Genomic DNA, 26,338 nt, shown 5'->3' with positions numbered 1-26,338 from the left:
TCAGTCCGAGCGCAGCCTCTGTTTCAACGGAAGCAAACTTGAGTGGCTCCAACCTGTCAATGTCATGTCAAATGTGAGTTACAGCGAGCTGGAGAGTGGCTTGGTTGCTCGCAAAGGTTCTCGCCTTGCGCGCGAGCCGAGTCAGTCTACTGCACGCACACACCCAGAGCTCCAGCTGTTCATGGCATCCTCACAGCTCGTGGCTGTGGCAAGTAAGGTCCCCCTGATTTTGCAAGTCGTCACGCGTGCCTGAAACCGGAATGCATTGTGAACGCACAGATTCGTGTCGCAGGGCGTGCTGCTTTCTTTACTGACACTCGCCTAACTCCCTTCAGCATCTCGTTGACTTGAGCCTGAATTGCTTCGCACAGCCTGCGACAACGATCAACTTGGCGACCTGCACTGCTCACAGCTAGATCGGAGGGCGCAACCTGTCGTATGGAAATTCGGAACTTACAGCACCTGGTTCCACCACCGCGTGGCACAGCTCCAGGAAGGCAATCCTCTGTCTCAGCACTACTGGGAGCCTGGGCGGGACCCGTTGCAAGCTTCGTGCGCTAGCCCAGGAACCCGACTCATCTCAGCCCGACTGCTGGATGACCGGGTGGTTGGCTCCGTAGAGCCCGGCTTCACGGTTCTTGACTTATCATGTTGAAGCTGCTGTCAACCTTTACGAGTTGTTTCAATGTTTCAACCGGGCGAAGTGGACAGTGTTTCCTGCAAGGGGTCCGTTGACTTTCGACTCCGCGTTTCATGTCTGATCGACAAGTCTGATCCCCACCCACTGACGGGAAGGACGAGGTCCGCACGGACGACATCCACATTGCAACGGTTCACGGGCTGCCCACCCTGTTAGCACCCCCGCCAGATTCACTCAACCTTCTCGAGAAGCATTCTGCGCCCATGAAACCGACTTTCAATTTATCCGTATGTTCATCGCTTGCCCCTGAGGTTTCCTGTTCATCCTCCTTGCGCACAGCACACGTATCTCGAAACAGATCCCAGACAGATGAGGATGGCGAGCATCCCGAGCTCGATGGCTCTGGCTACCTAGTGTCACCGCTTCAGAACGATACGATGGCTGCGCCTTGTGGCTCCCCGGGCGGGCGGGCAGCACCATCAAAGCCTGGTGGAGTCTCTACTTCTGGGAAGCACGCCGCCCTCTAAACACAAGCCTTTCAAAGATGGAATGCATCCCTGTCCGGGCACCATTGCTCGTTCTCCTGGTGGGCCCCTGGCAGGTTCGGCCGAGTCTGCTAGTTCTCCTTTGGTGACCTGATCGTGAATCCAGACTTGTCGCAAGTGCTCCGATAGGTAATCGCACAGGCCAGGTCAGGGACTCTCGGAAACGTGGACCCGAACGTCCCAGTGTCCAGACTTGGCACGGCACAATCTTGCCAAACGTCGACTGTTGACCCAACAGCACTTGAAGAGCTCCATTCAGATTCGCACTGCGCTTGTCATCTTCGAGAACTCCGCTCGTAGGGCACTCCCGCGAAATGGCCAGAGCTTTTCAAGGTCACATCAACGGGTCCGCGGAACGGTGGCCAATGGCCTGCCTGTCGCTAAGCCCTAGGTTCTGGGCAGCCTGGGCGGCGCTTGTGGCCCACCCCATGCCCTGCTTACAGCATCCAGCTGGGGTATTAGACCAGGCAATATCGCAGCGCAGGCGTCAGACATTTCCACGTTAATGGCGGGAATTACGAGCCCGCTTTGGGCGTACCTGCCCACGTTCCTGGACGATAGCGACCAAATTATTTGCCCGGCCGCATGGCCGCATTGCTCACCTCTCCTGGCAACGGTTGCTGGCACCAACTGGCCCTGCAGAGAGGGCCTCCGAGCTGAATGCACTCAACCTTGGCTGTAGTGAGTCTGCCTGCACGGCGGCTATTGCCTCAGTCGAACCAATCTGCTGGCCTGGGCCTGCAGCTATAGACCGACCCTTAAGCAAACAGTCTGGACTTAAGCGCTGCCTTGGAGGCGGTCAATTGGGAAGTTGTGGCGTCACTTGGCACTTCTGCGCCCTGGGTATGGTAGGCTATTCTCGTTCTGCTGCTGATTTCGGGTCGACTTGTTGAGACAGTGCTTGTAGAAAGCATCGCATGCACTCTTGTTCAAGCCCGAGACCAGCTGCTGGGTGCATGCATCTGACTAGAAGCTTTTGGGTGGTTTGGGCTGTCATTGGCTTCGTTTGACAGGATAAAGGGCTTGAGATGCGATAGCGACGAGGAACATTAGATCAACCTCCTCAACGGAGGAGGTGAAACTTGTGAATAACTCTTCTCGTGCCGCACACGTCCAGCAGAGAACGCACCACTAACGGCTGAATAAAAGCTGAGAGCGAGACCATTCAGGCGATGGGGTTTAATATACGATTTCATACTCACGAGGCACCTGGGTCCAGATAACGACGGATGTCGTCTGTATCTACGCCTCATTTGAGTTGTACAGATGTGATCGAGTAAGCTCATCTGTACATTCAAGTCAGTCACTAGATGCGTGGAATAGAGCACCAGTGTAATACGAGTTCCCATGCTTTGACAAGTCTTTGGGCTTTTCCTACCCTTTGTTGTTGATAGCCGTGCGAACCATGAGAGATTTTCGGTGAAGTTTGGAAAAGCACCCGAAATCAGGCGAAAATTTGTGAAAATCTGTGAAAAGAAAAAAAAAAACACTCAGTGGCTGCTTCGCTTCAGGATTATATAATTCTTGTTTCGAAAAGACAAAAAGTGATTCCCCGCCGAGAACTGCGACCTGCACATATTTCCGATCTGCAATTTCCCATCGTGATTTTTGGGTGGCAGTAAGTCACTCACGACTTGCTCTTCCCCAGGGGTGGGGCAATGTGGGTGGAAAGACCCCCGATATCGCGGCCACTTTTTTTTCCAACTGTGCTTGGTGACCACGACACCAAAAAAATGCACGCCCAACTTTTTACTTTTTAAAGGTCGTGTGATTATTTAGAGGCCATGAATGCCTGACGCCCCCTGATACTTTCTTTGCCTCCTTATCAGCCACTCGACTGCCTGTGAGAAAGGAAGAGTACTCTCAATTTGGCCAAGCAACACAAATACGGCGACTGGATCCTGGAAAGGGGCGGTTTGGAGGCTTGCAGAGGCGACCACGGGCGAGCAGTTGAAGACGCCTGAGATTCACCCCAGTTCCCTGAGCAAGTACTCTACAACAGCCGTGGCCGATCACAATGGGAAGCAGTGGCTGGAACATGCTCCCGCCAGAGCTGCTTGAGATGCAGCTTGCCCAGATCGACCTCCTCATGGCCATGTACCCCTCGGCCGAGGAGCTCGTCGTGAGTGACGACACGAGAAGGGCAATCGAGCGGATCAGACAGGTCTGTTCTGATGGGGAAGCTGCTGGTGCTGCTGCCGCCGCCGCCGCCGCCGTTACCAAAGACATATATCTCGATCTCAAGTTGGGCCGCCTGCAGACAGATGGGGGAGGTGAGGTCGAGCTTGAGATCACTATACCTCTGGGTTTTGATCGCGAGCACGGAAGCACCAGCACTTCCTCCTCGCCGCCAGACGAGCCGCCCAGAGTCAGGACGCGCATGAGGCAGCCAGCTTGGGCAAGCAGGGCAGAGGCCGCCTCGATCAACGAGGGAATCCCCATGGAGGACGACATCCTCGGGATCATCGAGTACATCCGCGAGGCGGCGGCCGAGAAGTACACCGAGTCTCTGACCTCTGCTGCGGGGGACGAAGACGACAAGGCACAATCATCATCATCAGCAGCAGCCAGATCCAGCACCACCATGACGCTAGGCTCGACGACGTCCTACTCTGCAACGACCAAGGACCTGGAGCCGCTCGTGCGCGTGTGGTTCTACTTCCCGTCCATCAGCACGCGGTCCAAGCGCGACGACCTGGTGCGCAACGCCCCCGCGTACGGCCTCACGGGCTTTCTCCTCGCAGGCAAGCCGGGCCTGCTGTGTCTCGAGGGCGGGACGCGCGCGGTCGACGAGTACATGCGTTTCATCAAGACGGAGAGCTGGGGCGATATTCCCGCGCACCATAAGAAGGTCAGCGAGCGGTACCGGGAAGAGAGCGCGGGTGGTGGTGGTGGTGGTGGCGCAGCAGTCGGGCGCGTGTTCGCAGACATGACCGAGATAACCGACACGGTGGGTGGCGAGCGGCGCGGGGAGAGGGCCAACCGCGGAGACATGAAGGCCATCGAGGCGTGGCTGACGGAACGAGGCCTGGGCGAGGCGTTCACCAAGGTGCTCATCTGAGCGGAGTGCCGCCGTTGACGCGCCGGCGCAGGGTGCATCGTGGTCCAATTCAGCCGCCCTTTTCGTCTGGACGTTGGTTACCACAACCTGCAAAAAATGGAGCTCCCCATTGTCTGCATTGTCCTGGATTACCTTGGGCATTCTCCATCACATCAGAGACGATGGAGATAACGCGTGGTGTGCACACACATTCCAGAGTACCGGAGAAAGGTGGCTGTCTCATGCGCATTCCACAAATCCCATATATCGGCCCTTGGGGGCCCCCAGATTTGCAGCCCAACACCCCAAAGGACCCAGACGTGGCTCGCCAGATCAGATTGCGATAGGACAATCTCGCAAATACTTCTTATGCCCTGCTCTGCGACGACACCGACAACGATACCGCGAGGCAGCCCCCATCGCAGGAGGCGATCAACGCCCAGCATACTTCACGATGCTCGAGTTTTCAATGGAGCACGACCTGCAGCAGCCGCCGCGGCCCACGCAGTCCCACAGACATCGGAAGAGTCTGAGCCGTCAAAGCTTCACTCTAGGACGCCGAATCCTCCAGGGCAATTTCAATACTACTTCGATTGCCTCTGCAGAACAGGATAGCAAGAGCCAGGAGGGGCACCACGACGACAAGCATAACACGGCCGCAACACGGGATCAGACAGAATACACGCTTGATTCAAGGGAAGATAGTAGTGCCGCAGACCCAAACAGTGTCACGGTGAACTCGGCCCTCACTTTCCACGAGGATGACCAGCCTACACAAGAAGGCTCCAGGATTACTGAACCGCTTTCCAGCAGCGAGGAGAAAGACGCGGAGGAGCGCAATCGGCCAGAGAACGAGATAGACTCGCAATTCGGTTCAGATGCTGGAGGTGATACCAAGGACTCTCGCCAACCGGTTGTCCGCACACCCACCCAGTATAGCGTGGATCGGTCAAACGACGCCAACGAAAGACATGAGCGCCGTCAGATATCATTTTCAAGCGCGGAAAGCACAGCCGTCAACTCTGACGAGGATGAATCTATCCTAGTTGAGACTCAGCAAGATATCCCTGCCTTCAGCACTAGCCAGCGCCGCCGTCAGGATATCAACTGCTCCTGCGACAAATGTGTCTTTCGCCAACAAGTTCTCGCTGCCGTCGCTGCAGATACACAACAACAGAGACGGCGAAACCAACAGCACCAGCAGCGCGAACAACAAGATCAACAACAAGACGGGGAGCCGCTGCTCGCGCCGCTCGTCTTCCAGACCATGTGCCTTGCCGCAAAGGTCTTGGGAGACTCCATCCGCAGCGTGAGAAGAGATGCGGAGAACTACATCATTGATCTATATGTCCACCAGTCGATGGAATTGTCCTCCCGGTCCACCTCCGAGGACAGTGCCGATCACGATACGGACTATGGTGTCTGGGAAGACGAAGAAGATCAGAACGCCGACACCAGCATACCACACCCAGATCTCATCGGCGTCGACCCCGACATCATCATTACGCCTTCCTTGCCTTCCGACCGCAGGAGCACCACCCCCACCAGCATAAAGCGACAACGAGTACCAGTCCCTGTGCCGCGCAAGCCCGTCACTGCGCTCCGTGCCGCGGTCGGACTGGCAGCCTGTCTTGCAATCTGGCTCTTCGCGCGGATCGCCGTCTTCTTCGGGCCGGAGCTGCTGTTTGGGGTATGTTTTGTGTTCGTCGCGATCTTGGTCGGCCCGGGGTGCAGGCTGGTGTTTGACAACTATGATGACGACGATGGTGGTGATGCTGGCTCTGTGGTTATGAAACCTGCAACCACAGGCACAGGCGCGGATATGCCATACGACGATGAGACCGAGGAGGAGGAGGAGGAGGGGGAGGCAGCGGCGATCGAGATGAACGACCGGTCACGTACGCGGGCGCGGTCAAGAAACCGCCATCCTCGACGCGGCAGTGAGTCTGCTTGCGATGCTGATGGAGAAGAGGAAGAAGACTTAAACTCTGACGACATCTGCTCGGACTAGGTGGGTTTGTCGAGGTGTAGAAACCGGCCATGGATGGTGGTTGCTGGAATCACATACAAACACATGTCCATGTCACCTCAAGTTGAGTGACAGCACAGGAGTGATCAAGTATATGTGCTTCAACGCTATAGCTGTTGCAGAAGCTAGCTTCGTCAAATTGTCTGTCTTTTAAGCGATAGTATGAAATCAATCTTTTAACTGCTGCGAGATGGCGTCCGTGATCAAGGCTTGCTTCTAGAAACTCAAGTGAGATGGTGCGGTATCTGCTTCCACAAGGAACTATGTCCAGAGGTGAGGACTTCTACGGCCATCACCACTCCACCCCAAGGACACAGAGCCGGCGGATGCTTGGGGACCAGCCGAATGTCAGTGTCACACGTGAGTATAGCAGGGCCTCCTCGTACTCCCGGAGCTCGCTTGTTTTGAGCTCGAGGATCTGCTGCCACGACTCAGCTGGTGGTGTCCCGCCGTCATGCTCTTCCTGGCAACTGTCAGGCAGGAGAAACTGCTTCCAGGCGTCGTCACTCCACACCAGCTTACTCCCCGCTAGACAGCCGCTCTCGTCGATGAAGGTCTTGAGCGTCCGGGGATTCATGGACAGTCTCTGCGTTGTTCCGCAGTTCCTGCACATCACGTCTACCTTGTTTGCGCACAAAGGAACGCCACAGCTAGGACCGATGTTAGTCGAGTGAGGCACTGTGGGAACGGGAGAACACCAACCATTCTGTGCAACCTATTGTCTCCAGCCTCCAGTGCTCAAGCAGGCTTACCTGGAGAACCATGACGTTGAGCTTGCCTGTAAAGCTGGTGGAATCGTCACTGGTGATTCTCTCCTCCATCTCGGCAATTGTGTACAGCACGCGCTCAGCGCCCTTTGGTGCAAGTGCTTTATTCCACTCTTCGGATGGAAAATGAATGAAGAATGCCTCCCTCTGTCTTCTTCGCTCAATCGTTGACCTGAGCCACTCGGCGCGGCCAAAAGTCGGATTCACCTCGACAATCGAGTTGTAGTTGAGACTGATGCGTGCCGGTTGGCCAATGTCGCACTTCTCAGGGTTGTACTTTGGCATGGAGATGAGCAGTACCGTCTTGTTGGGCACCCATGACCCCGCGGATGGAGTCACGTCTCCCCAGAGGGTGAGCATGATGCTTGCTGTATGGTCAAAGATGCCAACTTCGACAAGGTTTATTGGAACCTCGCGAGTTCTCGCTCGGACAGTTCTACGCAGGCCAACACTGCGCACGCAGACAAGGATCTTGGCTTCCTCGTACTCGAAGCCCGTGTTTAGAAACTCCTGTAGCGTCATGAGTCCTGGCAGGTCACCAGTGTCGGCATCTGTCATTCTCAAGGGGCTTCGAAACAGATCACAGCCATCAGAATCCTTGTGGAAGACAATATGTGTTGTGCCGGACCGTCCGGGATATACTGATGTCGAGCAGGGCGTTTGGTTGAACTCGCCGCCAACGCTGACGCCGATGAAGCTCGCCCAAATCGTGACTCTCTGTCCCAAGAGCGGTTGGTACTCGTGCCGATTCCGGCAATGCAAATTGACCTGCACTCTCTTCAGGTATTAGTGACACTCCCATCAAGGGAATCTCTCGGTAGAAGTTCAGCCGGCTTACACCAATCATCCCAGTTCCGTCAGAAACGGTCAGATACCAGAACCCTTCCGACTCCTCTGGATTCTGGCGTTTTCTTGGCGTCCGTGAGAAGTTGACGATTCGCCCCCCAATCTCGTAGTGCCGTGCCCCCATTTCGAGGAGCATGATGGGGCATGGCTGATACGCCCGGGCCAGGTTGCTGTTGATCGTGGACGGGTCAAGGACCTCGTTGATCTCGGAGGAGGTGAAGCCGTCGCTGTTATGCTCATTTTTGACTATGGCCGAGGATGGCAAGTTGCTCTGGGGAGTTTTCACTTCACGCTCGAAGAAGGACTGGATTGAGGGGAAGATGGAAGTGCGCATCTTGGGCGGGTCGAGGGCTTTGGGCAGGCTTCAGCAGTACTTTGCACTGCGAACGTCAGCGAGTAATTGAACCTTCACAGCAATGTTTTATCACGGAAGCCGCAAGATGGCTAGTATGAAGAAGAAGTCGATTTTTCTTTCCCGGAATCACTTGACGTAGCTTTGGCGGCTCTGCAAACAGACCTCTGCCAATCTTGTTGCTCGCCTGCACGACTGTGGACGGCACGACTCCAGCCGTGGCAGGCGCTCCTTCCACTTCCCGGACTTTCTGATCCAGGCCACCCGTGGGCAGTATGGCGTCGCGAAACACGATAGCACTCAATTAAATTTTGAACAGCACCGACGAGAGTGTGCAACTTTACCCGCAAGCACAAAGCTAACAACAGACATCCCAACCTCGATTTTTCTTTTTTCAAACTAAATCAACCATGCCTTCTGCCTCTCCACGGCCTTATCCCAACTCTCCTCGCCGTCCTCGCGCTTGAACTCTTCAAAGCTCTCGACCTCGTCCGCACCGAAGTTGCCGTACAAGTGCGGGAACGTGTTCTCCCACTTTGTCTGCGCGCCAATCTTGTCGTACGGGACGCGCAGGATGTACAGCGAAGCCGTGCTCTTGAAGAAGAGGTTCAGCGTGCCGGGGACCTGCTCTTCCATGAAACGGGGGATTGGTGAGCTGGGTAGGTGGTTGGGCTTTTTCCCGCGACATTTCAAAAACGAGGAAGGGGTTTCAAGGAGCGGGTTTGATGACGACGACGACGACGACGACGACGACGACGACGACGACGACGACGATGAGGACGGGGGAGAAAGGGTTGTATCTGGGGTCCTGATAGAGAGGAATCTGATGCAACCACTTTTCGCAGGCACGCCTACACCTATCGAGTGCAAGTTTCCAAAATCATGGTTTTCGCTCGTGCCCAGCCATGCCTCTCACCATACTGGGCTGTCGCCTTGCCCCGCGTTCCATGGGCCGCCATAACAACCCACACGCATGCCTCACTACCCCCGAAAGCCATAGTAACAAGTAATTGACACACTAAAAGAAGATCATGACTGACCTGTTGGGCGGTGCTCAGGTGCACGAATCCGTCCGCCGCGTCGAGCTCGGACAGCGGCAGCTCGCGGGGCAGCGGGCTCGGCGGGCGCGCAGGGACGATCTTGTAGACGTACTTTGGCGGGGCGGACTCGGACATTGTGGCTCTTTTCTTGCCGCACCGGGGCTCTTCAAGGGCGATGAGGTGTTCTGGAATGGGGCAGTTGAACGATTTCTGCAGTGCTGAATGTGGTTCAAGTCGTTTGCCCGGGAAAGCCTTGTGATACTGGTGTTTCTAGGGTGACGTGCTCGGCTGTGAGGCTGGGGGAAAATCAGGGTCCACTTTGACGGGCAGGAATGCCTCCGACACATGACTGTAAAAGCGGGCTGTCTCGAATGTGCAGCAGCAACCTCATCTCGAGAAGATTGAAGACCTTTGTAAAAGTAGTTCCGGCTTGACTTCGCTATGGCACTTTCCGTCGACAACTACGCGTTTCTGATCACCACGAACAGAATGACACTGATATCGAGGGGTGGAGGTCATTAATATTACTATTAGCTTTCGAGTGTCTCGAGCACCCGCCTGCAGGTTGCATAATTGTTCCATTCCTCATACTCCCCTACACAGCTCCTGACGCCTGGACCAGTGATTCTGTTTCGAGAGTTCGCCAGGTCTCGCCATAATGAGTCTCTCCCCGCTGCATCGCCCATCCACAGCGGACTGTCCAGAAGAGCACATATAATGGTGACATGAACAAGCCCAGAATCCCTCCGTACAGGAGCTTGAAAATCTGCGGAGTCCAGATCTGAGGATACACAAAGTCACCACCAGACCGCGTTCCGTGGCTTATCAGGATCCCGACCGTCGGGCCGACCATGACGGCGAAAAACGGGATGGAAAAGATGAAGCCTCGCAACGCCTGGTCGCGGATGAAAGAGAAACGGGAGACCAGTACTGATAGACATCCTTCCTCCTTGCCGGTCTCCACTTTTGTGACTGGTGCCGAGTCCTCGGGGTCGAGAAACATGAACCACCGGATGAGCCGGTTCTTGGGTTGCTTGACAAAGCCTATGGGAGCCACGCCGCCAGACCGGAGGTCTCCATTAACCATGAGCACGGTGATGAGCCATGTAATGATGCTCTGCAGGATTGTAGTCACGCCGGCATCGCCCAAGAGCGTTGTAGGCAGCTGGAAGAGCCAAATGGGTTCCGTTGTGCGAGCATACATTCCTGGCCGCGGAGTCAGAGAGAGTTGCACGCTTCAAGAAGTGTGGGTCAATGGATATGCGAGCAAGGGCGTTTCCGCTTACCATAAGCAACTGCGAAATTGATGCCGCCGGATATTATGAAGCCACCCAAGCCATTGATCACGAAGATGTACAGCAGCTGGTGTACTGAGAGTTTCTCAGTTGGGTCGCGAGGGCCACCGCCTCCAAAGATGCCCATTGTGGTGTGATCTTGTAGGCTGCAGGACCTCTCTGGGTTGGACGGGAGGCACGCGAAGTGCTGCGACCAGAATGCGAGCGAGGTCTTGGTCTCGCCAGGGCTCGTTCCCGCAGGATTAATGTTGATCGAAATATGAGGATGGCAGTGTCAGATGTTGATATGCATGTTGTTTGGTGACGGAGACACTGGAGCCCAGGTCAGGTGTTTGTGGCATGTTTGCTGGCTCAGGCCGGGACTGCCGGGCGTCTGTTGGCCTTGCAAAAGGGGCAGCCGCCGTGGTTGCGAATGCTCCTACCACTCACACGATCCCTATCTCCTGGGGTCCCATCGTGAGGTGCGAGGCCGTGCACAAGCTGCTCTTTGGGGCGCTCCCAGCGACGAGCTGGCAGGCTTGGCGGCGGCTGCAAATTGCGGCCCACTCGGGCGGGAGGCCTTCAGAGATTGCAAGCCGAACAATTTGCTCGGTCGAGGTGCACGATTGACAAGATGTTGAGCAGCCGGTGCTTGTGTCCACCTGTCGACATGGCTGGTTCGTGCTCCGCGGGTCCTCCTCGCCTATGGGTGAGCAATCAGGTATGCGCAGCAAACCTGTGCCGTCGTTGCTGGAGAATGATGCACCCAAGACTTCTAGATGGCCTTCGAGAAGCAGATCTTGGCAGGGACCCTGGCACAAGTTCAGAACGCTGTGGAGAAAAAAGGTCCACACTTTACTGTCTACCGCCATCAAAGAGACTCCGACTTCACCAGCAATTCGACACAAGAGGATGTTTGCACCTGTGCAACAAAACAGACGTCGCGATGGGGTTCAAGCAGGGTCATTTTCAAGACCGTACGGGTACGGTCAGACACGATGGCCTGTCTCGCCGAGAGCGTGGCGCAAAGGGTGGCAATGGGGGCAGGTGATTCAACACCTGGTCCGTGAGCCCGATACAGAAGTGGCCAACGCTGAGCAGGACGGTGGTGGTGATGTCAGACGAGATGGGCCATGGCGGCAGGTGACTAGGTTTACGGGTTGACGGGTCGAATCGACAACCATCACAGGCCTGATAGGCGTCGCCTTTCTGGTTTGACTCGCCTGGTGAGACATGCAGAGACTGGGTCCAGTGGTGGGAATGCTTAATCATGTGCGGTGCCCGTGGTGTTTCACTTGGTAGGCCGCGTCGTCATGGTCAGCACGGCGGCATTCGACAGAGGCGGGCGGGTTCAATGTTGCTCCTGGCGCGCTGTTTGACGATAGAACCGACAGCTGCGCGGTGCGGTGAGAGTCGCAATTTCTACGAGGCGCTAGCTGTTCAAGTTCAGACTTGATCGACACTGGCAAGGTTGGGTGGCGGTTGAGCAACTGCCGGCAAAAGGCAGCATACCTCAGGTAGCATGCAAGGGTCTGCCAGTAGGCAATAGACGCAAAGAGGAGGCCGGCGATCCAGGGGACGATCAGCCAATACGTGGAGGCCTGGTGTGCTTGGGTGCAGGCAGAATGTTGAGAGACACGAGCCAGTTAGTCACACGGCATGCACGTCGTCTCAGTGCTGTCGTCTGAGAGGACGACGAGGAGCTGCCGGCGGTGCCGTCTGCACAGTGAATCAGCAAGCTACTGTATGTCTGGTACTACCGCTCTGGACCTCGTGCAGCAGGTTTGTGCATTCCGTCTCACAGACTCCAACGTGTCGCTCGTCCGTCTCTTCTTTGTCGCCCTCCACGACAAAGGCTGCCTCGCGGCTTCTCTCCCCTCTTTGTCTCTGTGTTTGTAACCTTTGCCCCTTGTCAATTACTACCACCACCTTTCCCTTGTCGTCTCACTCTCGCCAAAGTGCATCGCAGCTTTTGCAGTCGAAATCCGGCCAAAGACAGACTCCCACGGGTCCGCGTCCACAAAGAGCTGTTTTCTTGCCACCGCTGTGCCCGACTGGACGACACTCGACGTCGTGTTGCGAGCAGCGAAACTTTGTATGTCCCTCGTCGAGCGTCACAGTTGCGTGGCCACTGGACTGACTGGACGGGCACAGGCCAGGGCAGCACCCCTGCTCCCGGCCCCGCGTGCTGTTCGGCACCGGATTGCCGGTGCCCTACCTCCGTCGTGCGTAAGCCGTCTCTCCCATGTTTCCTCGTCGACACCTCGCCCTGTCAAGCGCCCACGCCAGTGCCGACTCGGGACAGGGCCGCACCGGGGGCGGTGCTGTGCCTTGCTGTCGCTGTCGCTGTGTCCTATGGCGGCCCGTGGCGCGCGTAGCGCCATGTGGTGCTGGTGCAGGTGGTGGCTTGCGCAATTCATTGCCAACGCCACCTGCCCCAGGCTCAGCCCAGCCCAGCCCGCGGCGTGCGTGTCCTCCCAGGCACCGGCTTGTTCTCGCTCCTGTATCTTGCCAGGGCGGTGCCTGCCGCAGGTGTGGTGACGCCTTGTCCGGGAATGCCGGCCACCTCAGAGATTAGCTTTGGCACCGCTCTTTGTGCTCTCTCATGTGGCTGCTGCTGACAGGCACCTCTTACACAGGCACCAGCCAAAGAAAGCTTGTGGACACCCCTCCTCAAAGCCACTGACGGTAGCGTGCTGCTGGGATACACGCAACTCCGCCAAAACTCAAAGCCCTGGCTCGCCCCCAGCACGGCTAGAGGCACGTCTTGTCTTGCCTGTAGAACCTTAGCTGCAGATTTAAAAGATCCCGCGCGGCGCAGAATTGCCGGAGACGAGCCTTTGCGATCGCTGTCCACCACACGTTCCAGAGGGGATCCCGGCCTTTCGGCACCGCAGACCCACCTCCGCATCGTCACGCCTCAACCTCTTGGTCCCTGGCGCTTCCAGTATATGAGGACGAGCAAGAGCCGCCCCTCCCTCACCCAGACCAGCTCGGCTCCTGGTGCCACCAGACTGCAGACTGCAGAAAACACTTTGGAGATGAACAGGTTAGCGACGCTCGTCTCCGACAGATTGCCCCGTCGATCAGCATCATCGTCATCAACATCAACCCTGTCATCCACACGATCCTCATCACCAGCCACAATGTCGAACCTCTCCATCAGCTCGGGCAGCAGCCAGCACACCACTCTGGACTGGGATACTGGCTTTCCCGACAGCTTTGTGAATAATACAACTTCTCGCCGGCACCCAGAGGCCAAGACCGGCGAGTTCGCCATCATCCAGGCCAACGACGTGGACCCACAGTTCGCCATCAACCACAGAAAGCACCTTCTCTTCGCCAAGCACAGGCGGACAATCAGCCACGGCAAAGTGACGCAGCTCGAGACAATCTTCTCTAGCGAGGCAGAGACAGAGTCTCCCCACCACGATACTGGGGTCAGCCAGCCTCAGCTGGACGGTCAGTTGGGGTCCGCTGCTGCTGCTGAGCTCGAACGTCCCATGTCATCGGCCTCCAGTGTGAGCGACAAAGGCAAGCGGAAGGGCATTTTCAGATGGCGCGGGAATTAGCACAAGGCTCGGCATCTCGAGGTGCTTTCTCTTCATCCTCTGGGAAAGGTAGCACACCATCCGACTTTCAGGAGACTGGTGCTGAACCCATCTCGTAACACTCCTCTCCACAAGTGCTTGGCAAAGCCTCGCACAACACATTAACGACGACTACGACATTTCTTATGTTTGGGTATCAGCATGAACATTGGTACGGTCATTTTATCAGCGAGGAGTTTTACTGGGTTTGATTCTGGGAATTCGGTTCATCCCGGCGCAGAACAAGCACGGCGGAGAATTATTGGTGTATCGCGATTAGCAGGTACTCACATCAACAAAAATGGTTATTCGTCTAATACAGATTCTAGAAATAGTTGAGAATCATCGTTATGAAGAAGTTGGATTTCTGCAAGTGACCGTGCCGCCTAACGTCCAGTGAACTCGAGCACAGCACGCTTTACAGGAGGCAAGCGGTTTGGATGGGAGCGTGCTTGAGCACTTGTCTCGTGCCCACCATCTAGCCAGAAAACCTCAAGCCATCCCATGTCGTGTCTTTCTCTTTGACTAGTTGGAGTTATCGCCTATTCAATCAAAGGTCTTAGTGGACCAAGACTGGCACCCTCTCGATCACGCAAAATCTTTTAGCAATTAAACACCCTCCATCACTCCTATACTCTTCATATATATTGGCAACTTCTACTCTACATGCCAGCGAGCCGCGCTCAACGATCCCGGGTGATGATAAGCCAAAGTGCCCAGGAGTGGAGATTCTTGAAGACCGCAGCGCCTCTGAATCTCATTTGGCTATCGCTGAACACAAATCTCCCATTCTGGGGTGTGGTATTGATTAATCTGCCGAGTTTTTAATGTTTATATGTATGCTTCTCTCTATGTTCTTGTTGTTTCGAGAGGCTTTCGGGGGCTGGTAGGTATATAACGTCAGGCGAAATGTGGCCATTCTGTGCCACCAGCCTGCTCGATAGCCACGTTGCTTGATCTGGAAAACAGTTGAGCAGGACGAGATGCTATCATGTCGTGGCCTGAGGTCGTGTCTTTTTTCCGGAATGAGGTTGATTTTGAGTCTACAAGTGGAGCACTAATCTGTGAGGATGCGATATACCACACGCTTTGGATTGAACGGACTGGATGAAAATATGGGCAATGAGTCACAGGTGGTCCTGAATTGTGAATGGAGGTAGTTCACGTTGATTGTAAGCCGGGGTGTCTTATGGTCTGACAAGGCAGGGGTGCAGTCGTTTGGGTTTTTGTCGGGGGGGGGGGGGGTTCCTTATATTGCCATCCTTTTTAATCCCCTTCGCAATCAAATTTGCCAGTTAAAGCGAAGCACGGCTTATTTTGGGGTGGGTTTTTGTGAAAACGTGATTACTTCATCAATCCGCGGCGGCCCCTAAGTTTCAGAGTAACGAGAACAAACGCTGAGCCCTCTCACCGATCAGCATCGACTGTATCATGGTGCCATCAAGCCCGGACAACTTACGATGTACGACACACCAAGCCAGCCGAGGAATACTCACGGCCCCAAGAAGAAGAAAAGCCATGTGTAGGAACACGGAACTTCCAAAAGGAGTTGCTGGGGACGCAAGATCACCTACGCACCGCGGAGTTGAGGCTGGATCTCGTGGAAACCGTGTCACATGCGACATGCGAGGGAGAGGGTTGCCGTGTTAGTTCTCCCTTCCAATTTTCAGAGGTCCAGCGAGTGATTGTGTGAAAGATTAGAACTGAAAAGATAATGAAGCTTCAATGTAAACATAAGTGCGTTGCCGTGGAGGGGAGTGGGGGTGGGGGGGGGGGGGCGGAGGTTCCAATGCCGACTCCGGGGACTTCGAATACTGTGAAACCAGACGAATTCTACTTTTCTTTCGACATCGTGAGATCTCCCTTCATAACGTACAGCGCCCTCAGGAACCAATAGAGTCAGTTATTCTCCATCCCATGTAGACGGGGAGGGTGAGGGTGAAAATTGCGCTGCGTAGCCCAGACAGCCAGTCCGTAGTGCGGAGGATATAGCCTGAGGACACTGGCACACAAGACACCGCATGGCCTTCCTTCTTTGCTGCATTTTGCTGGGAGTATCAGTGATTGAGAATATGTCGAGCCATTGTAATGCATAGTAGAATGCCATGCCGTAGAAAAGTAGCAAGCAGGGAGCCGATATCAATTTCTCCCCGCTCCTCCTCCTCGCATAGACAAGCAGTCCACAAACGCTGCACCTGTAGCGAATGCAGAAAAGAAAAAGACGTAAACTCAGAACAAAAGTGAGGAATAAAGGCCAAGTCAAAACGAATTGCCGGTGTAGGACTCCTTGGCAGATTGAAAACCGAAAAGACGCTCCGTGGAATGTGTCAAGTCCCGAGTTCGCGGGCGCTTGACACACTGCGAAGGCCAGATTCAATCGCACGTGTTTCTTATGCCCATCCATGGTGCTGTATAAAGCCACTCTGACCTTTTTCTTCATGAGTTTCCGAGACCAGCATATTACTGTGAGTCCAGAGACAAATCTCAGTTTCTCGTTTAGCCTGCATAGCAAATTTCCGTCTCCTGAACGGTGCCAATCTTGCCCAGACTCTCGGTATCACGGCCAGCGAGCACTTGACAAAGTGGACAGGTACAAATATCACGTTCCGATCCCAATCGGGGCAGGATTTACTGTTCAGACTCTGTTAGAAGTCACGACAAAAAAGCATAAGATATGGTCGATGGCGAGGTATCATGAAACAAACCTCTTCATCTCTCGATGAGCTGCAGCGACCATCATCTCACCTCTGCTATCAAGTGACGACCCTCGACCAGCTCGTTGCTCAAATATGGCGTGCTCGCTCCACCAACTCATTGACATGCCTGACAGCAGCAGGACGTGTTGAGAGGGCCACTTTACTGCTCGGCGGTTCTCTCATCTGCACGACACCGGCTCAATTTCTGATCTTGGCCTTCCCGGATACGCACGCACAGGTCGCTGACACAGCAATCCATCAGCTGATGCGATAAGCAAAGACTACTAATATAACGCATGATAAGCATACCTGAGGCTGGAGCGCCGTAGAACTGCCCAGCGGGACCGGTGGGGGTTCGGCGGAGCCCCTTTCAACCTTCCCGTTCTGGCGTTATAGAGTTCCCAGGACGTCCCATGGTATGCGGGGAAAGCTCCGGGGCGCGGCAATATGGCGGCAAGTGGCCGGCCTTCCAGAGTCTAGATGACTGTGTCTCAAATGACTCAAGCCGGTGCTGGATGCCTACATGCATTTCCCTGAGGCAACATGGATCATTAATCGTGCAACGAGTACAGTCCAGACCTGCCTGTTTGTCTGCCTGTCTCGCCTTGTCCTGCGGAGGCTGTTTCGTACGACGAACGCGCGGATTTCAAGCATGAGCATCGCCACTCTCGGAAAAGACGCTGTCATCACGAGCTTGCCATGACATCTGGTGCGTGAGACGAGCTAGAAACCTCCTAGGTCCTTATCGCTGCTTGGGCAGGTTCTAAAGCAGGAGGCGTGTTGCTAGAGCTAGTCTGACCAGCGCCACTACTGGCCCAGCATTTGGAGTAAATGGACAAAAGCCACGGTCAGCCTCAACAGGTGGTCCTGCGCCGATCCGAGCAGTCCCGCGCGTTGGAGACTCAACCCGCCGACCCGGCACAGCGGTTGCTTTTGAGTTTGGACGATCCGGCAAGATGATGCTCTCGCTCGATGTGTGACTTTCATGATGGAGTCACAAGCCCGAGCCAGCGGACTGTGAGCCGACGCAGAGGACCGCACACACCAGAGGCGCAAAGGTGCATGCAGTCTTCAATCGCTAGCTGACTCGTGATGGACGCCCAGGAAATCGAGGATCGGGAGCCACAGATAATGACCGGCGGGCGAAACAGCTGTAGCATGCGGGCACATGACCTCGACGATGGGATGTGGCCCGGCCGCAGGTGCAGAGGAATGGCGACCATGGCTGGCGCTTACAGGGGTTGCTTTTGCCGTCTGGCGGGCAAATGCCATGCGGTCCAAGCTGGAGCCCGCAGTTGGCTATCGACAGATCATCGAGGTTCAGGGCCGGGGCAAGGGCTCTGCATAGAACGTGCCCTCGCGTGCATTGCTAGGCGCAAAGTGCTGGCGCGAGATCGTCCAACGTGTCGCAGGAGTGGAGGCAGACGTCGACCAGGGATGGAGCCCGGAAGCGAGCCACGTCGGGTCGGGGGAAGACGGCAAGGAAATGTCTCGTGTCGCTTGCAGGGCCCGGGGCCAGTTGGGGTAACAGGGACGGCGCAGTGGCTGGACCAGAGTATGCGAACCAGGAACTTGATCGTGTGTGTGTGTCTTGGGCGTGAGCCTGGCGACAACTGAGTCGGGTCGGATTGGCAGACACTGACACGAGCAGTGCATGGGCATGGGCATGGGCATATCGATAGTTGGCCTGGCTGGGGTGTGTGTGTGCACCGTGGATCGCTCCTTCCAAGGTGAAGAAGCAGACTGTCGCCTCTGAAAGAGTCAATCTAAGTAGCGTAGCCAGGGGCGCGGACTGCACAATCTTGCGCTTCCACAAGCCGCCTCAACCTTGGGAGAGGGAGGGCTGGCTCGTAACATGCTCGTCACATTGTCTCTCGCTCGCGCTCTCGCCGGCCGACCGCCCATGCGCCACCGCCAGTCATTCGAGCAGCGCAACAGTTCCATCATGACAAGGTTTCGCGCCTGCTGCCCAGATGCGCCTGCCAGCCTAGCCAGCCCGCCTGTCTCGGGCATGCCAGATTCCGCGGTGACGAAACTCCCATGCGCACAACCATCAGCGAGCGCCGCCGGCCCCGAGCGAGTCAGAGAGCGGCGGCGCCTCAACGTCACGGCCCACCGGCCTGGCACCAGCGTGGAGCCGCCCGCCGGAAGCGCTCCTGCGGATGTCGACAATGGTCTAAGGTTGGGGTGGAGCGCCCGCCCCTGGTCGCCCTGCATTTGCGCGCGCGAAGCCTCGAGCCCCCCGGAGCCCAGCGGGCCTAGCACTCCATCACCTCCCGCCAATTTCGCCATCCCGCTTTCGGAGCCCCTGGGCCTCGCCTTCGTCATCGCCACGGCTACCTGGAGCTGCCAGCAGCCCACCGCCCAGTTTCCGGTACGCCCGACAAGCACCACATGGGGCATGCTCGTGGTGCTAGACAGCCCAGCTAAGGCAGCGGGATGGCTTGAGGGCCGTGATTCGCAGGCTGGTGCCATGGCACAGCACGTCTGGCCGTGCTGACAACGGACACATGCGATGATGCCCAAAGCAGAGCAGAGCAGAGACGGCAATGGTCGCCAGAGGCGGTCAAAAGGCAAAGGCCATGGCGGAGGCCGTCCGTGGAGCGGTGCCTATCGGAGAGGACCCTTTGCACATGCATCGCCAGTGGGCGGCCAGGTCCCGTGGCCATGCGTGGGTGGACCGGCCAGACTGGACCCCTGGGGGGCTGGCCGCTCCCGTGCCTTCGCCGCTTCGCGCTGCTCGCTGGCCTCACTCGCCTTGAGTGACTGGATGAGGTTGGAGCGAGCGAGGCCGTAGCCGCGGTGCCCAGCCAGAATCATCCGCTCGTCAGCCAGTGTCAACGTCACGCTCTGCTGGTGGCTGCTTCGCCCCATAAGCAACCTAGGTGCCTACTTGTGATCGCCATCATCCATCCACTTCTCCGTCCTTCTTAACCGGCCAGGACCCCAAGCCCTCTTTTTCTCTGATCTTGTTATATGTTGGCCTTGAAAACTGCTGCCTCTCTGTCTTGTCTTCACTTGACTCATTTATCCCTTACACCTCCACCTTGTCCAGCTTGACTGAGCAAGCGTTCTCGTGTGCTTACGGTGCACCCTCTCACAAAGCCAGTATTAGGTAGGTTCTCCCTCCCACAGCGTGGCCCAACCACTTGGGCCATCAGCTGCCCTCTTTGACACCCGACCCCTGCTCGTTTGGTGTTGGAGATGCCGCCGCAGTCCAGCCCACCGCCGCCGCCTTGGCCGGTGCGCTGCTGCAATGCCAACAATCATGCCTGAGTGTTCGTTCGTCCGCCCTCAGGCACCCGGCTGTTTCTGGTCCGCCTTGCATAAAGGCCCTCCGGCTTATCTCCTTTGCAGCCTTGTGTCTCCCTCGTGATTCCATAAATACCTGCCTCTGCTCGTCCTCCCGGCTGACATCTTGCCCTCAGTTCTTGCTTGCTCCTTCTGTCAAGCCAGCTACCTTCCCACAGCCGATCCCACCTACCTGACGCTGCCCACCTCGGCCGAAGTCGCATTCCCTGATCACTCATCACTACCGTCACAACCAACACTTCGGACCACAACCCCGGTCGTCTCCAGCAACGTCATCTACCACGCCACAAACAAGCGGCGTGTTGCACGATACATTCACCACTCACCAAACAACAACAACACCCGCCTACTTTTCAAAATGGCCGGCCCCAAGAAGCCCAGATGCACCTTCAAGGAGTGCGGAGCTGCCGCTCAGCGCATCGTCGGCGACTGCGGATTCTGCGACGGTCACTACTGTGCCAAGCACCGTCTGCTCGAGGACCACAAGTGCACAGGCCTGGAAGACGTAAGTGACTCTGCTGTGCCCTTTCCTAGCGATGGTCAGTGGTGGCTCGTGGGCTTGGCCGACGTTCTCGCAGAAGAGCATCTGGTCGATCCCAGCCACAGCCACGACATGGCAAAGCGTTGCGAAGTGTTTTGCACTCCCTGAGGTCAGACATTTGGCTAACACGTGAGTTCGCCATGATTAAAGTGCAAGAAGGAGTCACACCAGCGCAACGCCGCCCAGCTCGAGGCTGAGCGGACACACGTAATCCGGGGTGTATAGACTCGTTCCGCACATACAAGTCACCGTCGCCATGCCAGTCTGTACCGGGTGCGCATCAAGGCGCTCACAGCAGCATTTTTGTCTGCTGGCTCTTGCGGCACGAGTGCCGCGCACAGCGCCTCCATCAAGCTTCACGACGACCGGGACGACGACATACACACACGCCTGCTGGAGTCAAGCCATTGCCACACACCAGCAATTCACTTCCACTGATCTGCGGCCGATCATTTGTATATATCAGGAAGCCCGATCAACTGCACATATTCTGCTTTGGCACCACTGCCATGCTCTCTGCAGCCCTTTTAGTAGTACGAACGCCACCGTCGACAGGTTCACGACGGTCCATCAGAATGACCGCTCTGAGACCCGCCGTTCGATAAGGAACAGTCGACAACTACTTGTTATAACATGGTTGAAGTACCATGATGTTGCGTTCCCGTAGAGGATAAACAGTCCTCTAGGACCGCACTGTACATAGACTCCCCATTCTATCTATGAATGACAGAACATATCAAGCCAATACACAGCACCTTTTCGTGATGGCTACATGCAGCTCAATATCCCCTTTACAATGTGACGTTGTCGAGATATGCGAAGCCGTCTTTTTCACCAGCCCTCGACTGCCATGACAAACGCCGACTGCCTACCCTGCAAACTGACTCTACCCATATCAAGGCCTCCAATTATATCAGAACACGGATCCGGAAACCAAATAAAAATGTGACATGGTTTGGTGAATCGAGCGTTACAGATCATGAAGTTTAGACCTAGACTTCGAGATAACCATACCATCACCAAATCTTCTCTTGATATATTTGTCGTACAGCACGTTCACTCCACACAACAGCGAATCTAGGAGTTTACTATCAGAAAGATACATCCTTTCATCCCATATTCATTATTATATGTCATCCCTCTTCTATCTTGATCTTGATCTTGACGTCCTCCCCAGCAGACGCTGCCGCCGTCGCAGCGTCTTCCCGCTTAACGAGTGGAGACGTTTGTCCCTGTCCTTCTTCCTTTTTTACCTGAATGGCCAGACGTTTCTCTCCGTCGTCGTCGTCGGCGGCGCCGGCGGCGGTGTGATCGTCCTCTTTGATGATTGTGTTCCCGGCCACTGGGCCCTTTTCCTCCTTCTTCACTCCCAGGGTTTCATGCTTAACGTCAACAAGGCTTCCACCCTTGGTCTCTCCCTCGACATCCTCCTCTTTTTTCTTCGTTGTGTCCTCTTCTTCCTCCTCCTCCTCCTCCTCGCCCTTCAGACCAGCACCGCCAATACCAGCACCACCGCCGGCGCCGCCCCGCCTAGCAGCATTAATCTTCTTCCGATCCGCCGCCCTGCACAAGCCGGCCAAACCGATCCCGCACTCTCCACACCTCTTGGTGACGGGCCCGCAGACCGTCTGCCCCAAGCCGACGAGCAGCCAGTTGATGTCGCGCCACTTGTCGCGGGGCAGCCACGCCTCGAGCGCCTTCCGCGTGTCCTCGGGCTGCTTCGTCCCCGCCTTCCCGGTCCAACCCCACATGTTGGTGATGCGGTGGACGTGGACGTCCACGCCGATGCCCTCGGTGCGACCCCAGGCCGCCGACAAGGTGAGATGGGCCATCTTGGGCCCGACCCCGGGCAGGGAGACCAGGCCCTCGAACGTGTCGGGGATGTCGCCACCCCAGGCGTCGCGGCAGATGACGGCCGCGGCCTTGATGTACTTTGTCTTGTTGTTGTGGAAGCCCACCGCCCAGATGAGCTCGTTGAGCTTGGCCGGGTCGACGGCCAGGATGTTTTCGAGGTTCAGCCCCGGCGTGGTGCTGGGAGATGATGGGTTGGCCGACGGGGAAGAGGCTGGCGCGGCGGCGGGCAGCTCTGTGTGCAGGCGGTGCATGGCGGCCGCGTTGGTCGTGTCCTTGGTCTGCGAGGACAGCATGAGCGCTATCAGCGTCTGGAAGCGCTGGTCTCGCGCGGATGCGGTGGGCAGGGCGAGCCGCTCGCAGCCCATGGTGTCCACGGCCGCGTTCGCCGCGGGGGAGCCGGGAGTCGTGCGGATCTTGTGGAGGAGAGCGAACATCTCTTCCCAGCGCGCGGGAGGGAGGATAGTAGTAGTGGTGGTGGTTGTTCTCGTGGTGGTGGTTGCAGAGGAGCCAAGGTCGTCGCTGGCCATGGCGGTGGTGGTCGTGGTCGTGGTCGTGCGTGCTATCCGGGCCGGCTTGCGCTCGCGTTTTCGGCGGATGGGCAGAACGGGCTTTGTCTCGTTGTCAGAGGCAGAGGGTGCGAACGCGGCGTCGTCGTCGTCGTCCAGGTCGTCGGTAGCGTCGCGCTTGTGGACAGAGAGACTGGCGGCGTCGCTTTCTTCCGATACTTCCTCCTCCTCCTTCTTCACCACGCCGCGTGTGATTCTGGTCCGTGTGGCTGTACCCCGAGCAGCCCGGCTTGGGGAACCTCCCACCGCAGCCCGAGGTTCTGTCTTGATCGTGGCTATGGCGGTCGCCGTGATGCGCCTGCGCTTTCTCGACGCCCCAGCCTCGTCTTGTTGGGCCAAGTCCGGTATGACATCCTCGATATCCGGCGTCGTGGTCGCCGTCGCAGTGCTCGCGCGGGAAGTCGCCGCGCCGCGCCGTGAGGATCGCGAGGAAGTCGTCGTGGATGCTGCCTTTGTGCCGTCTGTCGCCACCGCCGCAGCACCTCCGGTGTAGGCAAACCGTGCGAGCGCAGACGACCTCGAACTCCGCCGCAGCTCCTGCTGCCCAGATGACGCCGTCGTCGTCATTGCCCCTGTGCCACTGCTGCCACTGTTGGCCCCGGAGCCAAAGATCCTGCCCACCTCCTGGGATATTCGGGACGCCCTCATCGCGGTGCTGGCGGCCGCCGTATTGACAAACACGGTATCCCAGCCCCGAATGTGGCACCCAGGAAAAGGATGCTATGCCTTTTCTTGTCAAGACGATTCTTTCATGTCGAGTTGGGTAGTGCGATGGTCTCTGGGAGCACCCGAGTTTGTATGAGGATGAAAAGGAGCTCGTGCAAAAGGGAAAAGAAAGTTCAATGGCTGCTAGCCGGCCCAGAAGACCAAGGGTCCAGAAGCCACGCTCTCAGACCCCTGCAACCCAGCGTTGGGGAAATGCCCCACTCCTAATACCAGGTGCCACACGATGCAGTGTGGAGGGATGGAGGAAGTCCAGATCGATGCTCCGGTCTGCTCCCGACGCTGCAAAGTGGATGGATGGAATTCTTCATGAGACACTCTATCTGATTTGCCACAGTCTGCCTACGAGATTGCAAGCAATTTCGGCCCACGGTAATGGCTTAACAACTGAGGGATTAAGATATAGTCCATCCGGGGGAAACTCGGAGGAGACTTGCAGATTCCTAAGCTGCTGATATAGTAATGATAGAACCACAAAGTCTAGTAAAGACACGCTCGCTATGATGCTAATGCGCCGCACTCCCCAAATCAAAAGTCCAGCAGATACAAGCGGCCAGACCTGTAACAGCGATCATGTTGGGCATCTCAGAGAATGAACTCCTCGTCGAGCCAGTGCGACAACACTACATATCCCTCCTTGAACCTCGCCACCTCCGACCTCACAATAATGGCAGCATGGCTGTGGCGAACGTTGTGAATCCACACAGGATACTTGTTCCAGTTGAGGGTGTCGAGGTTGTTGATCATGGTAAACTGGCTTGGGGCCAGCGCCAGTGTCGGAAGCGGCTGGTGCGACTGCTTGCGCTCCAGCGACAAAATCTCGGCGTCGGCCTTGTCAAAACCCCGCGCCGGCGACTCGTCTTCAGATTCGTCCGATGAGGCAAGGTACTCTTGCTCATGCGCCGCAGTGTTGAGGCTCTCGTATGTCTCCTCGGCGGTCGCACGGAGCTCACGGATCAGCAAGGGCACGCGGTAATCTGCGACCTTGATGCCAGCCTGGCCCAGCTCGTGTAGGCGAATGCGTCTTGAGCTGCGGACAGTCTGGTAGACCGAGCTGGCGAGGAAGCCAGCGACTCCAATGGGGATGAGCACGGCAAGCAAGGCGAACACGGGCATGTTCTTTGCATACGAAACAGTGGAGTCGGTCATTGACTTGAGCGTTCTGGACTCCTTTTCCAAAGCCAACGGGGTGACGGGGTTCCTGGGGTCGAGAACGACATCCTCGTAGCCAGAGACATAGTTGGCCTTGACTCTTTTCATGTCGGTGTAAGGGTCTGTCTTCATGATGCCAGAGGTAAAGGAAGCCACAGTCCTGTCGTTGACAATGTTGGAATACAGCGTCCGGCGCTTGAACTTGCGCAGACCATTCATAAAGATGGACTGGGGATCAGCGAGCACTGCCAGTAGGGGCCGTCCTGTGTCGCGGAATTCGTCGATGAGGAAGAGCTGGTGGCCGGACATGGACAGCGTCCTTGCTCCGAGCTCGTTCCAGAGGCGACTGTGCCAACCTGTGAGCGGAGTTCTCACACCAAGGTGGGGGGTTGCAAAGGTGGTGAAGTTGACAGGCTCGATCTCGTCAAAAATACCCTTGGCATAAAGCAGGCCGACGGCGTAGCGGGCGACAAGGCCGCCGAGACTGTAGCCGACGATGCTGATCTTGGAGATGTTGCCGCCGCGGCTGCGAATGGCTGCCAGTTCTTCCTGGATCTCGGCGACAACGCGCTCGCCGCCGCGCTCGATGCCATCGTAAGTGAAGCTGCCTTGATTGCGCTTGACGAGGAGAAGATGCAGCTTGTCGGCGGCGTGCTTCTTGCGAAGGGCCTTTGCGACCTGGTGCATGTGGCTGGGATTGCCCCAGAGGCCGTGGACGAGCACGCAGAGATGATCTGCGGCGGGAGTGCCGCCCTCAAAGTCCATTTTGAGCGGCCGCACGCAAAGATTGCTGTTCTGATTGGAAGGGGTGGGTTATGGGTGGGTGGCAGGCGAGGATAAGCACTTGTCTGGCCTGGGCGCTCGCTTCTAGAAGGCGATTCCTCTCTCGACTGGATAGTGGCAACTGTGCCTAGCTGGGATGATCGGCGACAGCAGGATGCAGGCGGCACTAGGCTAAGGCTGCGAAATGCTCGGCGACGGTGTCAATGGCGAGATTGTTGAAGATGGGCGGGGAATGGGAACCAGAGCTGGACTGGAACAACTTTAGAAAGGACTGAGGGGCTTACGTATTTATGAAGCCTACGTGGGCTGAGGCGGCGCGCGGTGTTGCCGAAGCCTGGCTGAAGCCCCTGGCAGGCACGCACTGCGAGAGCGAATGCGACCACCGGCCGAGTGGTTGAGTGGTGACGACAGGACTAGCGGAAAACACTTGATTGCTTTGTTAACGCCGGTAGGCACGTAACTACGAGGTGCATACGCATCCATGGATTGCTGGCCCGTTGGCCAATGGTGCTGAACCCGGCTCTCGGAGACCATGTTGGACCGAAGACCACGGTGCGTTGGAATGCGAGCCGTCCCTCTCCCAACTCC

General features: G+C 56.6%; 12 protein-coding genes across 12 annotated transcripts; 5 read left to right on the top strand and 7 right to left on the bottom strand.

Annotated features, from left to right (window-relative positions):
- Nucleotides 1-737: 737 nt before the first annotated feature.
- On the top strand, nt 738-1,174 carry B0I36DRAFT_329043 (uncharacterized protein). Its single transcript, XM_046154668.1, has one exon. The coding sequence runs from the start codon at nt 904-906 to the stop codon at nt 1,165-1,167; it is 264 nt and encodes an 87-aa protein (XP_046008961.1). The 5' UTR covers nt 738-903; the 3' UTR covers nt 1,168-1,174.
- A 2,028-nt stretch (nt 1,175-3,202) lies between these two features.
- On the top strand, nt 3,203-4,246 carry B0I36DRAFT_351714 (uncharacterized protein; the record flags this gene model as incomplete). The annotated part of the gene is made up of 1 exon (XM_046157038.1): nt 3,203-4,246. The coding sequence occupies one exon, from the start codon at nt 3,203-3,205 to the stop codon at nt 4,244-4,246; it is 1,044 nt and encodes a 347-aa protein (XP_046008960.1).
- Nucleotides 4,247-4,311: 65 nt separating this feature from the next.
- B0I36DRAFT_329038 (uncharacterized protein) lies at nt 4,312-4,690 on the bottom strand. Its single transcript, XM_046154667.1, has one exon. It carries the CDS (start codon nt 4,669-4,671, stop codon nt 4,399-4,401), a length of 273 nt encoding a protein of 90 aa, XP_046008959.1. The 5' UTR covers nt 4,672-4,690; the 3' UTR covers nt 4,312-4,398.
- B0I36DRAFT_433356 (uncharacterized protein) lies at nt 4,680-6,445 on the top strand (the record flags this gene model as incomplete). The annotated part of the gene is made up of 1 exon (XM_046162665.1): nt 4,680-6,445. One exon carries the CDS (start codon nt 4,680-4,682, stop codon nt 6,234-6,236), a length of 1,557 nt encoding a protein of 518 aa, XP_046008958.1. The 3' UTR covers nt 6,237-6,445.
- Nucleotides 6,446-6,546: 101 nt separating this feature from the next.
- On the bottom strand, nt 6,547-8,201 carry B0I36DRAFT_248255 (uncharacterized protein; the record flags this gene model as incomplete). The annotated part of the gene is made up of 3 exons (XM_046150369.1): nt 6,547-6,904; nt 6,957-7,789; nt 7,860-8,201. The coding sequence occupies 3 exons, from the start codon at nt 8,199-8,201 to the stop codon at nt 6,547-6,549; spliced, it is 1,533 nt and encodes a 510-aa protein (XP_046008957.1).
- A 110-nt stretch (nt 8,202-8,311) lies between these two features.
- B0I36DRAFT_329035 (uncharacterized protein) lies at nt 8,312-9,662 on the bottom strand. The gene is made up of 2 exons (XM_046154666.1): nt 9,260-9,662; nt 8,312-8,843 (listed from the first exon to the last, which is right to left on the bottom strand). Exons 1-2 carry the CDS (start codon nt 9,392-9,394, stop codon nt 8,619-8,621), a joined length of 360 nt encoding a protein of 119 aa, XP_046008956.1. The 5' UTR covers nt 9,395-9,662; the 3' UTR covers nt 8,312-8,618.
- A 192-nt stretch (nt 9,663-9,854) lies between these two features.
- On the bottom strand, nt 9,855-10,681 carry B0I36DRAFT_365409 (uncharacterized protein; the record flags this gene model as incomplete). The annotated part of the gene is made up of 2 exons (XM_046159129.1): nt 9,855-10,465; nt 10,546-10,681. The coding sequence occupies 2 exons, from the start codon at nt 10,679-10,681 to the stop codon at nt 9,855-9,857; spliced, it is 747 nt and encodes a 248-aa protein (XP_046008955.1).
- Nucleotides 10,682-13,679: 2,998 nt separating this feature from the next.
- Nucleotides 13,680-14,105, top strand: B0I36DRAFT_365408 (uncharacterized protein; the record flags this gene model as incomplete). Its single annotated transcript, XM_046159128.1, has 1 exon — nt 13,680-14,105. The coding sequence occupies one exon, from the start codon at nt 13,680-13,682 to the stop codon at nt 14,103-14,105; it is 426 nt and encodes a 141-aa protein (XP_046008954.1).
- Nucleotides 14,106-15,905: 1,800 nt separating this feature from the next.
- B0I36DRAFT_329026 (uncharacterized protein) lies at nt 15,906-16,347 on the bottom strand. Its single transcript, XM_046154665.1, has one exon. The coding sequence runs from the start codon at nt 16,228-16,230 to the stop codon at nt 16,027-16,029; it is 204 nt and encodes a 67-aa protein (XP_046008953.1). The 5' UTR covers nt 16,231-16,347; the 3' UTR covers nt 15,906-16,026.
- Nucleotides 16,348-20,489: 4,142 nt separating this feature from the next.
- Nucleotides 20,490-20,897, top strand: B0I36DRAFT_248391 (uncharacterized protein; the record flags this gene model as incomplete). The annotated part of the gene is made up of 2 exons (XM_046150378.1): nt 20,490-20,636; nt 20,823-20,897. 2 exons carry the CDS (start codon nt 20,490-20,492, stop codon nt 20,895-20,897), a joined length of 222 nt encoding a protein of 73 aa, XP_046008952.1.
- A 1,301-nt stretch (nt 20,898-22,198) lies between these two features.
- Nucleotides 22,199-22,981, bottom strand: B0I36DRAFT_228189 (DNA glycosylase; the record flags this gene model as incomplete). The annotated part of the gene is made up of 1 exon (XM_046149110.1): nt 22,199-22,981. A coding segment is annotated over one exon (783 nt), but the record flags the coding sequence as incomplete, so codon positions are not given.
- A 1,035-nt stretch (nt 22,982-24,016) lies between these two features.
- B0I36DRAFT_329012 (putative serine esterase-domain-containing protein) lies at nt 24,017-26,028 on the bottom strand. The gene has a single exon (XM_046154663.1). The coding sequence runs from the start codon at nt 25,730-25,732 to the stop codon at nt 24,401-24,403; it is 1,332 nt and encodes a 443-aa protein (XP_046008950.1). The 5' UTR covers nt 25,733-26,028; the 3' UTR covers nt 24,017-24,400.
- Nucleotides 26,029-26,338: the final 310 nt, after the last annotated feature.

Source organism: Microdochium trichocladiopsis (assembly GCF_020744255.1).
Source record: "Microdochium trichocladiopsis strain MPI-CAGE-CH-0230 chromosome Unknown B0I36scaffold_8, whole genome shotgun sequence".
Classification (NCBI taxonomy): domain Eukaryota; kingdom Fungi; phylum Ascomycota; class Sordariomycetes; order Xylariales; family Microdochiaceae; genus Microdochium; species Microdochium trichocladiopsis.
This window is presented reverse-complemented; position numbering and strand designations above follow the sequence as displayed.